Below are 14,215 nucleotides of genomic sequence, written 5' to 3'. Positions count from 1 at the left end.
TATGATTTCACTTAGATGTGGAATCTAAAAAATAAATGAACAAATAAACAATAGAAACAGATTCGTAAATACAAGAACAAACTGGTGGTTGCCAGAAGGGACAGGGGTGGAGGGATGGGCAAAATAGGTGAAAGGGATTAAGAGGTACAAACTTTTTATACAATCAGTAAGTCATGAATACTAAAAGTACAGCACAGGAAGTAGAGTCAATAATGTTGTAATTACTTTGTATGGTGGCACCTGGGTGGTAAATTACATTTAATGTTGTAAGCAATGCATAATGTATAGAAGTGTTACATTACTATGTTGTATAACTAAAACTAATACAACATTGTATTTCAACTATATTTCAATAATGAAAGTTACAAAGGGCTATAGAATACACTGTTAAGAACCAATTCAGTAAACAATCTGTTTAGAGTGATCCCAAAGAGGTGCAGTTATGAAAAACTGGTATTTTCAGAAATTGTAAGAAACTTAAAACTACTCAAACATAGGCAATATTCTAGAAATACAAGATGAAACAGAAAACTTTTTCCATAATCCTGGCTTAGTCTTCCTTTCAGCTATGGAGATTAGTCATATTTGTCTTTTTCGAATTTTCTGCTTCTAAATATAATTCTATAGTGATTTAAAAACATTTAGAGTCTAATACATATGGAACTTCATGTTTTTTTTTTTTTTTAAATTTTTTTTTAAATTTTATTTATTTACGATAGGCACACAGTGAGAGAGAGAGAAGCAGAGACATAGGCAGAGGGAGAAGCAGGCTCCATGCACCGGGAGCCCGACGTGGGACTCGATCCCGGGTCTCCAGGATCGCGCCCTGGGCCAAAGGCAGGCGCTAAACCGCTGCGCCACCCAGGGATCCCAGAACTTCATGTTTTTATCTCAGTACCTTGTTTCCTCCTTTCCTGAATGTTTTTAACTTTTTTGTTTTGCTTACTATTAGTCAAAATCTCTTCTGAAGTCCCATTCATTCAAGTGTCAATCTATTAATTTTAAGGATGGACTGGCCCAAAATGTTTGTTCTTAAACATCTTGAATTCTCAAGGTGCAAATTTGTGGGATCTATCTGTGCTATGAGTGGTAGAACAACTTATATGATATGAACCCTAATTTTATTTATTTATTGATTTATAAAAGACTATTTTATTTGAGAGAGAGAATGGGGGAGAAAGCACAAGTGGGGTGCGGAGGAGCAGAGGGAGAGGGAGAAGCAGACTCCTCACTGAGCAGGGAGCCTGATATAAGGCTTGATCCCAGGACCCCAGGATCATGATCTGAGCTGAAGGCAGAAGGTGAATGAGCCACCCAGGTGCCCTTGAACCTTAATTTTTAGATTTGTACTGGACAGTTTTACATCTTAATTTCTTCCAAGTGAAATTTAAAATTATTTAACCAAGTTATTCTGCTTCTTATTAAAAAAAAAGTCAAAATATTTTATGGGACCATATTTAATTTATGGGTAAATCTAGGGAGGATTTAAATTTTAGGTTTTTTTCTATGAAAGAATAAGCAACATTTCTCTTTAATATTTCATTGCTTCTTTGTAGAGCTTTAAAGTTTTCACAATACAGGTCTCACACTTTTTGGGTTGAATTTATGCCTCTGGTTTTTATTTGTTTTTAACTATTGTGAATGAAGTTTTACTTAATTGTATTTTATAACTGGTTCAAGCAAAGACTGTTATGGACTGAATTGTGATTCCCCAGAATTCACAGGTTGGAGTACTACCCTCCAATGTGACAATGTTTGGAGACAGGAGGTATTTAAGGCTAAATGAGGTCATTAAGGATGGGACTCTAATCCAATAGGACTGGTATCCTTATAAGAAAAGGAAGTGTACCAGGAGTGCACAAACACAGAGGAATGGCCATGTGAGGACACAGTGAGAAGGTGGCCATCTGCAAGCTAAGGAGAGAGGTCTCATCAGAAACCAACCCTGCTGGCATGTTGATCTTAGACTTCTAGCCTTCAGAATTGTGAGAAAATAAATTTCTGTATTTTAAGCCACCTAGTTGGTGTTATTTTGCTATGGCAGTCCAAGCACACTAGGACAGACTCAAGCAAACTCAAATGCCTATGGGAACCAACCAAATAAATATGAACCTGTGAATGTCAGGGTTAGGGCAGGTGATGAGCAGTGCTGGAAAATCAGAAATGGTAGAGTCAATGGAGGCAGTGGTAAGGCTTCAGCAGAGAAAGCAAGGTTTAAGTAAGGAGATACATAATTCTAACAAGATATAGTAGCCTAGAGTGTTTATCTAGGTATTATCCTAGATTTTACCTCTGTAAAATCTTCAGGTAAAGGTGAGCCATCATAGTCTGTATCTTCTGCTCTCTCTTCAGATAACTTCCTATTGGTTTTCAATGAATCTGGGAGAGAAATAAATGGACCAAAAGGAATTAAAATGCTCCTTGGAGGTCTTTTTGTACTCCTTCATTTACCAGCTTACTCATTCTGATTCATCTACCTGGAACACAGGCATCTTCTGCTGCATTATTTTGGTTTAAAAGATTCTGAGCTTCCTCATCCACCACATCCAGCAGAGATTGAATAACTTCAGCTTCTTGGGGGTCATCATAAATATCATCTTCTTGTACATTAGATTCTTGAAAAACAATAAATTACATTCAAATGAAACAAAATAAAGATTTTACTTTAAAAATATTGATATGAGAAGGAAATACTATGGCAAATTGAATATAGCAGGTCTTTCAAATTTTAAGCATCTACTTTGAAAAGCAGTCATGACTGGAAAAGCAGTTTCCACTCATGGAACCTAGCCATTTCTAGTTCTAGTATTACCCTGACTGCCATGGCAAAGGACAACACAAACACAACTTAAAAAGAATAAGCCAAAATCTATGTCTGTGAATAAATCTTTTCATGAGACTCAATAACTTAATGCGTATTTTCCTAAATTAATCCCAAGTTATTAATTCATGAAAGAAAGTCAACTAAAGAAGTTCTGTTATAAAGATTAAGGACATATTGGAGTGCCTGGGTGGCTCAATCTGGACTTGATTTTGGCTCAGGTCCAGATCTCAGGGTCCTAAGATCGAGCCCTTGAGTGGCATTCCTCTCTGGATGTGGAGCCTCTCTCCCTCTGATTCTCTCTCTCCCTCTCCCTCTGTCCATCCCCTCCCCATCACCCCCACATGTACTTTCATGTGTGCTCTCTCTTTAAAAAACAAACACCCCCCCCCAAAAAAAACCCTCAAAACAAAACAAAAAAAGAAATAAAATTTATCCAAGATTAAGGATATAAAAAGGCAGCTCAAACATCCTCAAGAAAAATTTTCTAAAAATTATTAGGTGAGTTGCTGCTTCAAAGAATATAATAAACACTAACAAAAACAGCTATCTTTTCAATCATTTAAAAATATTTTTAAAAATATTTTTAACATTAGAGATGAGAATGAATATAGGACATTTGTACAGTAATGCAGTTAATGATTAATTTTACATTGTTCTTTTATTTCTTTGAACAACAATCTTTCCTTTTTACACTATAGAAATATGTATGCCCAACACCTAATATTTCTTCATTACCTGAATTATTAGGGCTTTTAGAGTTACTGGATGACTGATTTGGAAAACTACCTTTGGAGAGAATCAAGTTTGCTGATCCCTTCATCTGATAAGTAGAGCATTTTCCTTTGGGGTACAAAACTTCAATTATTTCTTCCCCATTAACCTAAAATATGAAACCAGAGCAAACAATTAGTTTACTACTTTACTAACTTCCCAGATTAGAGATGGACTGTAGATTGCCCCACCATGTCCTTCTTTCCCACTTTCTTAGTACAAAATTCATTTTTTTATCTCCCCATAATAGATCTGTGTTTCTAGCACACATCAGTACAATGGAATGTACAAAGAGGATGGGACTTTCCATCATCAAAAACCTCTGGAAACAGATTATACAACATCATATTAGTATTTTTATTCCAAGAACTCTTATAGTGTTTACTACTATAAATTTTGAGTTGCCAAAAAAACCCTGTATTATGTAGTATTTCCTAAATTTATTTGACTGCAGAGATTTCTTTTTTGAGGCATATTTTATGGGACTTGTCTTTCATAAAACTTTTTAGGAAAGTCTTCTAGGATCACTAAACTTAGAAGTTGAGAGAAAGGGAAAAAAAATATAAGTATTTGTGAAGCTATGACTTGGACACAGACTCTAGTTTAGTACCTTGGTCAACTGCAGGATATAAAGATTTTCAAACCTAGTCTAAATCTCATCTCAATTTAAGAAAAATAACAATGAGTTCATAATTCTAAATTAATCATCGAATAGAATGTAACTTTCTAATTCAATGGTAAGTTGTGAACACTTCATAGTGCATGGCTTATTGAAAGAAAAATGATTTGAGTAAAAATGCAACATGAAATGACTGGAATAAGTTAAAACAGTTATATACAAACAAAAGGTGTTTTGCTCTGAAGATTTTACTCTTTTTTTATCAAGATAAAAAGTAGAGGGGCGCCTGGGTGGCTCAGCAGTTGGGCGTCTGCTTTTGGCTCAGGGCGTGATCCCGGAGCATGGAATCGAGTCCCACATCGGGCTTCCTGCATGGAGCCTGCTTCTCTCTCTGCCTGTGTCTCTATCTCTCTCTCTCTCTCTCTGTGTCTCTCATGAGTAAATAAATAAAACCTTAAAAAAAAAAAAGGTAGAAAAGGTAGATAGTGTAGAATTATTTCTTCATAAATAATTATTCTTGTTTCATAATGTCAAGTTTTATTGGATTGTGCAACTCCAATCTTCATGAGAAATTCATAATACAGACATTGGCATTAAGGACAGAATATTATTTGAAAGACTTCCTGGAAGATTTGAACTCCAACAACAAATATTTGCAACCATGAATAACAAAGGTCCCACTTTTCTAAGGATTGTATATTAATTTAAACAGAAAATCTCCCCTTCTCCCTTTAAAAAACATGCTGATATTTAAAAGGAAAATAAACACCATACAGCATGACTAACACTAAATACATAAAATTTCAGGTGTTCCAGCTATGTGTAATTGTAGACCTTATGAATAAACAGGGAATAGTGGGTGTTCTTGTATCTCAATCCATAAACATACCAAGACATTTTTATTTCTGTGTCCCAATCATTTCTGCCTAATAAGTCTTCTGCTACAATACGTTTCCAAGACTTGCTGGACCAGTGAGATGAAAGGCACTGAATTTTGACCTCTGATCACCAAATTTTCCTTCTATGCTAAGTCCAGCTCTGACCCAGAAAGCTTGTTGTGATGACAGAATTTTCAGATTACTAGGAGAGCAATACCTCAGCTCTGGATCTTACATGGAAAGACTTAAATAGTGGGGTTCGGAACAGACTGTATGGAATGTGTGTGGGAGTAAACAATTCTGCAAAATGAAGATCCAGCTGGGACCATTTTAGAATGTACATTACATGCCAAAAGAAAATCATAAAAAGAAATGCTAACCAAACAAATGGGCATACATAAGGCCTTAAAGAGAAAGCTCAAAGTGGAATTCAGCTATATATTAAAGTAGTTTTGTTAGGGGTAGCCCGGGTGGCTCAGGAGTTTATCATCACCTTCAGCCTGGGTCATGATCCTGGAGACCTGGGATTGAGTCCCATGTCAGGCTCCCTGCATGGAGCCTGTTCTTCCTCTGCCTGTGAGGAAGAGTCTCTGAATCTCTCATGAATAAATGAATAAAATTTTAATAAAGAAAGGAAAGAAAGAAAGAAAGAAAGAAGAAAGAAAAGAAAAGAAGAAAGAAAGAAGTTTTGTTAAATCACCTCCAGATTTCTCTGAGGTAGTCTTAAATGATTTAGGTTCTTACATTTGATTATGCAGCAAAGCATTTTCCATGTCTTTTAAATAGCAAATAAGCCTGTATCTTTTATCAGTACTGTTTTTCCTTACTAGCAGTATAGACCTGTCATTTGAGAGTCACTGCTGGTCAACATTAACCCAAAAGACCAATTCAACTCTTCATTATGTATGTTCTTCTCTTCTGGGTATCTAAGACACAACCCAAGAATTGTGCAAAAAAAGAAGGAAAAAAAAAAGAAAAGAAAAATCCCAGCACTAAAGCTATCTATTTAAGTAAGCTTATATAAGAACTGAATATGTGCCAAAGATGTAGGACTGCTTGTGTGGGAGCTTTACACTATGAGCCTTCCTTAGCAAGGCCCATGGGTTCACTAAAATATATCCTATTATCATTACATATATCTAAAAAGGGCAAATATTTAAATGTGAAATCAGTTTGGTTCAAGACACAACCAAGCTGGTTGGTTGGTTGGTTATTTGTTTATTTGTTTGTTTGTTTGTATTTTTTCCCAAGCTGGTTATTTAGATAAGGAAGTATGACACGAAGAAGATGGCCTTTTCCTTACCTTGGAGAATGAATTACTAGGAGTGAAGGCAGGCTTGTGGCAAGGCTCCAAAGTGTGATGACCTAAAAGGGACAACACAGAAAGTTGGAACCACAATAGAGACATCAAAATAGTGAAAGAAAACCCACATTTCTGTGCATGTTCTTATTTTTATTAGTATACCAAAAGAGGTCATATTACAAAGCGATTTAAAACCAATTAGATGGGGGACACCTGGGTGGCTTGGTGGTTGGGCATCTGCCTTTGGCTCAGGTTGTGATCCCAAGGTCATGGGATTGAGTCCCACATCAGGCTCCTTGTGGGGAGCCTGCTTCTCCCTCTGCCTATCTCTCTACTTCTCTCTGCGTGTCTCTCATGATAAACAACAACAACAAAAAATCTTAAACAAAACAAAACAAAACAAAAACCAATTAGATGGAATCAAATATTACAAAAGGGTTTATCCCAAGGAAAAAACTAATTTCTTAACAAAAAAATACTGTAGTCTGCATGAAAGCTCAGGTTGGGCTGAATAATTCTAGACGCTGAATATAAATTATCCCAGCTGAATGGGAGAGATAATCACAGGTGCTGACCTATACTCACTTTACCACTTAAAGGAAAACAGCAAGCCATGTATATCATTTCATAAAGGCTATCAATTTAACATAGTAAAATAAGTTATGGATACAATTAAGTGGAACTTTTTTTTCTTTTTTAAAGATTTTATTTATTTATTCATGAGAGACACACACAGAGAGAGAGGCAGAAACACAGGCACAGAGAGAAGCAGGCTCCTCACAGGGAGCCCCATGTGGGACTCGATCCTGGGTCATGCCCTGGGCTGAAGGCGGCGCTAAACTCCTGAGCCACCTGGGCTGCCCAAGTGGAACTTTTAATATATGTCTACACCAAATGTTAATTTTAACTCTTAGCCATCAGTATGAAGATTCAATACATTTATTAAAATGAAATTCTCTCTTATAGTTAAAAAGTCATATTTAAAAATAATCTGATTCATTAAATTTTTAATGAATTTTATTTTTAAGTGATTTTGAAAGAGACAGTAGAGTTTCGAAAAATTAAAAAGGAAAAGAATAGAAAAGAAAAAAAATACAGGTTATGTGTATTCAAGGACTTCTATTTGAGAAAGACCTAAATATAATTCCACCTAGAGCGGCACCTGGGTAGCTCTGTCATTTACGTGACTTTGGTCAGGTCATAATCTTATAAGTTATGAGAACAAGCCCTGAGTTAAGCCCCCACACTCAGTGGGGACTGTGCTTGAGAGTCTCGCTCTGCCCCTTCCCGGACTTGTTCATGCAAGCACTGCTCGCTCTCTCTCTCTCAAATAAATAGATAGATAGATAGATAGATAGATAGATAGATAGACAGATAAATAAATAAATGTTTAAAAATTTTTTCGCCTAGAAAGATGAAGGTTGACATGAAATTTGCAGGGATGGATTTCTATGATTACGTGGATAATGTTACAAAGACTCAAGAATGCCTTTTAATATCATTTCCAGGAAAAATACTGAAAAAGTATATCAATAATAAACTACTGGTTCGAAGAATAATACTGGAATAGTACAAAACAAAATAGTTTATTATTTATACTCTCTCCCTCTGTTCCCCAGCTGTCCCTCATAGCTTGTCTCCAAGCAACAACTAATCTGCTGTCACTATAATTTTGCATAAATGGAATAATATAGTATAAACTCTTCTGTCTGGCTTCTTTCACTCAGTGGTCTTATTTTGAGGTTATTTTGATGATGTTGCTATATGTCCCAACAGACCATTTTTATTAATTAGTGATTAATATTCTATAGTTTGGATATATTGGTTTATTCCTGTAATAGTTTTTGGACATTTGAGTGGTTTTTGATTTTGGCTTTCACAAGGGAAGCTGCTAAAACATTCATGTACAGGTTTTTGTGTATGGATATGTTCTTTTTTTTTTTTCCTCTTAAGTAAACAAATGGGAGTGGGATGGCTGGATCATATGGGAGGCACATGTTTAAATTTTTAAGAAACTGTTTTATAAAAATGGTTATATCATTTTATATTCCCATCACTATAAAAAAGTTCCTATTATTGGTATCTATTTGATTATCAGAATTCATGAAATCAGTTCTATGGGAGTCAAGTCAAGAGAACCCCAAAAAGACAAAATCACTAGGCAATTTCTACAGGGGGGACAAGGCACAGCTTTCTTTAGCTCTGAAAGTTAGGAACAGGTGGTAGAGAGGTTATTAGAAAAATGCTCTCCTGAGTTCTGTGAGATAGTCAGACTCTAATCTGAACTATTAGAGAGCAACAAGGATCCCTAAGGAATTCAAGATAACAGAGAAGGAGGCAAACAGATGTGCTTTAGTATTTAGCAATAAACTACAACTGCAGTAGTGAGATTCCTTTGGTATTTAGACATCACTACCTGATAACCTAAAACTTTAGTTATGTATGAAGTACTGACTTCACATTTCAATACAGTAATTTCAACCACATTTCCCAGTGTCTATCATTCTTATTATTATATTAACACTAGTATGTATGCATTTATTTATTTATTTATTTATTTATTTATTTATTTATGATTTTATTTATTTACTCATGAGAGACAGACAGACAGACAGAGAGAGAGAAGCAGAGACACAGGCAGAGGGAGAAGCAGGCTCCATGCAGGAAGCCCGACGTAGGACTCGATTCTGGGTCTCCAGGATCAGTCCCTGGACTGAGGGTGTTGCTAAACCGCTGAGCTACCTGGGGTTGCCCAACGCTAGCATTTAAAAGCTACATTTACTGGGGCACCTGGGTGTCTCAACGGTTGAGCATCTGCCTTTGGCTCTGGGTGTGGTCCTGGGATCATGTCTCACATCAGGCTCCCTGTAGAGGGAGCCTGCTTCTCTCTCTGCCTATGTCTCTGCCTCTCTCTCTGGGTCTCTCACGAATAATAAACTTATTTATGAATAAATAAATTTATGAATAAAAATACGTTTATTTATTTATGAATAAATAAAATTTTAAAATCTTAAAAAAATAAAATAGCTACATTTACTGAACCCAATTATGTAAATGAGAGTGTGGAACCAGACACCGCAGTTCAAATTCTGGCTCAACAATTTATTAACTCCGTGAGCTTGGGTAAATTATAAAACTGCTCTGTCTCAGTTTCCCCTTCTATAAATGGAGAATAATAGTAATACTATTACAGGGTTGTTATGAGGACTAAAGCAATTAGAAGAATGTTTAGTCCAAAATAAGCATTAAATTCATGTTAGTGATTGCCACAACTACTTAATACTACAATTTCTATTATTATTATTTTTTTTAATTTTTATTTATTTATGTATTATAGTCACAGAGAGAGAGAGGCAGAGACACAGGCAGAGGGAGAAGCAGGCTCCATGCACTGGGAGCCCGATGTGGGATTCGATCCCGGGTCTCCAACATCGTGCCCTGGGCCAAAGGCAGGCGCTAAACCGCTGCGCCACCCAGGGATCCCTACAATTTCTATTATTATGCTAGAATGTAAGACAAGATATTTTGTTTATTCATTGCCATATTCACAATGCCAGACCAATGCCTGGCACAGAGAAGAGATTCAATAACTGAACAAATTATGTGACGATCATTTTGACAAGCTTTACACGTGTTATTATTGTATTTATGCTTCATTATAACCTTACAAGATAGATATTACTAATATTCTTATTTTACTGATAGGAAATAGATATGGATCAAGTAACTTGCTAAAGTCACATAGAACTTAGTCAGGTCTACTTGGCTATAAATTCCATGGTCCATGCTGCTCTACTATTTCCTATTACACACTGAATTTTAGAGATGCTTTTACATTAAGTGTAATTTTTTGCACTTTAGATCCTGAAAAGCACTCTGGAAGGGCAATAAAAACATTGTAATGATAGTCTGATAGTCTCCAAACTTGCTTTTGGGAAAAACATATTTATCTCTGCGTAACTATGTATGCCATAAAATGAATGTATCCTTACCATTGGCTTTTGTTGACTTTGGCGTTGAAACAGCAGACCTCTTAGAACTTGGGACCACTGGATGACCATCTCTGTGTCATTAAAAAAAAAAAAAGGAAAGAAAGGCAACTCCAAATTAAGATCTTTGTTTATATACCCTCTGAACCACTTGCCACTATTGAGCCTCAGGAATTTTATTTTAGATGGGCTTTGGGAGGGTCTAGGCACCCCTGAAACTGTAGACAAATTTCTATCAGTTTTCATCTACATGTTTTCTGGAGGGAGATATTCTTGACTAAAAAAAGATTAAGAATCACTTCTTTATGTGATCTTTCTCTGGGTTTCAGTTTAATACACTACCACAATTTCCCTCTTATTTAAAACACTTGCAATATTCATGATCTAATTACTTATTCACTGTCACTCAAGTGATAGTTCAAAGATAACTTAAGAATTAGAGATCATTAAGGTATGTATATCTGAAGCCTTTGATGCATGTTTTTTTTTTTGTAATTATTTAAAGTGAAAACCTCAACAAAATATATATATTCAAAGGATTGTAAGAAGGATAGTATCACCCAATGTGAAAAACTGTCAAAAAGTACCTTGGAAGCAGAGGACTAGTATGCAATCTTATTGTTGCTAGTACTTGAGAGAAAAGGGAGTCTACCTAAAGTATACAGTGCTGGGAGAAGCACTTTGCCATGGGTTCTAAGCTCTTGTATATCCTTCTGGGTACACCAGAAGTGCAAGGCCCTGACTGTTTTTTTATCTGCACCAATTCTCATGGCTGTTTGTGGTGAACAAGCTTGAAGTATGAGGTAACAACCTCTGTCTCCAAATAAAAAGCAGATTGTCTTACAAGCTGCCATAGGGGCAGACTCCTCTTCTCCTCCTGGTATTCCTCTCCTGTAATACAACCCACTGCATGTTCAGGAATCCACTAGGCCCCATGTGTCTTCAGGAGACTTAGAAGATGCGTGGAATCGACACCAATACCATGCCCATGCTGCTTGTGGTTACTGAAAAAATAGTTTGTCTCTCATCCAGGAATTTCATACTCTTCTATCAGCACCCAAGAAATCATAACTAATTGGTTTATTAGCTGGTAAGTAGGTTAAGACCACAGACCCTGTATAGTTCTTGACATATAGATAATTACCACAAATATATACTTCTCCGCTTTGCTACCCTTTGGACTTTAAAGAGGGCAGATATATATAATAGTGGAGAACGCTGGAGGAAGAATGAAGGGAAAAGTAATTGTGACTTGCCACCAATACATCTGTAGTGGCTACAGTGATGATAAAAGCAGAAAGGCAAAAGAAAGTGATTTCAGGGTTAGGGTAAAGGGTACTTTATGGATTTTAAGGCAAAAAAAATTCAGCTAGATCTATGGTCAGCAGAGATGTCAGTTTTCACAAAAATATTTTCCAGGTTGTTTGAACACTTTCCTCCTCTGCCAATTAAGATTTAGCTACTCCTACGAAAATAAACGTTAAGACAATCTAAGTTTTAGAAACATAGGAGGGAAACAGATCAGGGATTACATTCAGAGAAAGACGTACACAATCTGATTTAAAGGTTTAGAAGGAACAAATGTTTATGATCAAATCATTCAATTATGGTTCCTATATTTTGAAAGACATACTATGTAAAACTCACCATGTATCACAGATACCAATGTAACATAAATCTGTAATCTAGAAAGCCTGGCTGTACGTACATTGTGATAGGCAGAATAATGGCCCCATAAAGTTGTCCACATTCCAATCCTCCACATCTATGAGTATGTTACTGGACATGGTAAAAAGGACTTTGCAGATGTGAGTTAAGGATCTAAAGATGGGAAGATTATCTTGTACTATCTGGGTGGGCCCAACGTACGGGCCTTTATAAGTAAAAGAAGGCAGGAAAAGACAGAGTCAGAGAAAGAGATGGGACAATAGAAGTAGAGTGCTGTGACTACTGGCTTTGAAGATGGAAGGGGCCCATAAGCCAAGGGATATGGGGAAATCTCCAGAAGGTGGAAAAGGCAAGAAAATGGATTTCCTTCTGGAACCTACAGAAGGAATACAGCCCTGGTAACATCTTGATTTCCAGTGAAACCTACTTTGTATTTCTGACTTTCAAGACTATTAAGAGGATAAACTTGTATCATTTAAGCCATTGTATCCATAGTAATTTGAAATTAATGCATTCTTTTTTTCCATCTTATTTCTATTATTAAGTGAAAGAAAAGTTGCCATTAGCACTTCTTATAATGTGAAATTGTTATGAGGTGCAGTGAAAGTGGTTTCTATGCCTCACTGGTTGTAGATATGAGGTTTCCCAGCTCTGTGAATGGGCCAGGTCTGGCCTAGGCCAATCAGTATATTCTTTGTCCCTTTACCTCAATTCAGGGGCTGGTCTTAATTTAGGTCTAAGGCAATTAGCAGACAGTCTTTGCTTTACCATGGTTATTGGTGAGATTTGTCAGAAGACTGTTCTGGAGAGTACAGTATGCAGGTGTGAGGCATGAAATGGAGAGAGCCACTTAACAATTATGAAGGAAACACATACACAGAAAAGAGAATAACTGAAAAGAGCAAAAAATGGAGCCAGACCCCTGATCATACCGTATCTGATGACCACCTTATTTTGGGCTTTTAAAATCACAATAACCAGTAAATTCCCTTTATTGCTTAAACCAAGGTGAGTTGTATTTTTCTATCACTTGCAACTGAAAACATCCTGACAAATGTGGTAACCACCCTATTAACAAATGCACACACATATCAAACATTAATTCACTTAAAGTGCTCTTTGAATCTCCCATCAAGAAGTCTATTCTGGGAGTGGGCTGGCTGGTTCAGTTGGAAGAGCATGTGACTCTTGATCTTGGGATTGTGAGTTCAAGCCCCATGTTGAGTATAGAGGTTACTTAAATAAATAAAAAACTTAAAAAAAAAGTTTCTATCTTTATTAATTTCTGCCAGTGTAGTCTGTGAATTACTAATTCAGGAATATCTTTTTAAGATAGCATAAGTATAATCAACAGTCTGAAACTTGTGCAAACACACACAACCCACATGTAATTGCAAAATACCTTGTTGCTTTCAGCACCACTGAAGGAAGTGACATGTCTAATGCTCTCTTAGCTTCTTCCAAGGTCATTCCTTGTGTGCTGACTCCATTCACATAGTGGATGATGTCTAATAGCTGGAGATTACCCTCAATGGCTGCAACTGACCTTGGATTGATATCACTAATATATACCACTTGATGAAGGCTGTCATGACCTCCAGATAAGGAAAAACCTTTGGGAATAGAAAATGTTGGTTTCCTTAGTCTTAAGAGTACTTTCTTTAATCAAGCCAAGAAAATCACACTGCACAAAGTTTGAATGTGCATTACCCAACTCCTCCTTATTGCATGTTAATATAATGTCAGGTAGCAAATGAGGCAGCACTGGCATCCTGGGTAATTCTAGAACTCGTCCTAGAACTAATCTGACTGTTTTGGGTGCAGCTCGGAGCAGATTCACTGCATCTGTGTGAGTCATGTTTGTAACATCTGTATCATTAACCTACAAAAACAAGAAAGAGGAAAAACAGGATTAGAAGTTGCCATGAAAATACAGCAACTCCCTAGTTGTATATTAGCCAGTAAGAGAGTGGTCTCTAATTTATTGTTAATTCCCTTTACTGTGGAAATCGTAAGTGTAATGATCAAGTAATTACATGCAAAGTAATAATGTGTAATACAAATGCATCGTTATTTTGCTAATACAGGAAATTTATCCTCAGAGTAATTTAAGAAACTTTTTGTCCCTGATAACCAAGATGACTTATTTAATACTTTAACTGA

At 36.3% G+C, this 14,215-nt stretch overlaps 1 protein-coding gene across 11 annotated transcripts in view; it reads right to left on the bottom strand.

Annotated features, from left to right (window-relative positions):
* Positions 1-14,215, bottom strand: part of PTPN13 (protein tyrosine phosphatase non-receptor type 13) — a 206,643-nt gene that overhangs the window by 19,371 nt on the left and 173,057 nt on the right. For 7 of the 11 annotated variants that reach the window (XM_041760239.1, XM_041760238.1, XM_041760242.1 and 4 more), the window contains 7 exons: positions 13,763-13,934; positions 13,455-13,665; positions 10,388-10,458; positions 6,396-6,457; positions 3,560-3,704; positions 2,478-2,615; positions 2,291-2,379 (listed from right to left, as the gene is read on the bottom strand). In XM_041760239.1, coding sequence (XP_041616173.1) covers positions 2,291-2,379; positions 2,478-2,615; positions 3,560-3,704; positions 6,396-6,457; positions 10,388-10,458; positions 13,455-13,665; positions 13,763-13,934 — 888 coding nt within the window. The remainder of the gene's footprint in view (positions 1-2,290; positions 2,380-2,477; positions 2,616-3,559; positions 3,705-6,395; positions 6,458-10,387; positions 10,459-13,454; positions 13,666-13,762; positions 13,935-14,215) is intronic. The other 4 variants (XM_041760241.1, XM_041760243.1, XM_041760244.1 and 1 more) reach the window with 1 other exon arrangement.

The sequence above is a fragment of the Vulpes lagopus genome, chromosome 6, assembly GCF_018345385.1.
Source record: "Vulpes lagopus strain Blue_001 chromosome 6, ASM1834538v1, whole genome shotgun sequence".
Lineage (NCBI taxonomy): Eukaryota > Metazoa > Chordata > Mammalia > Carnivora > Canidae > Vulpes > Vulpes lagopus.
The sequence above is the reverse complement of the archived record's forward strand: the minus strand, read 5'-3'. Positions and strand labels throughout refer to the sequence as shown.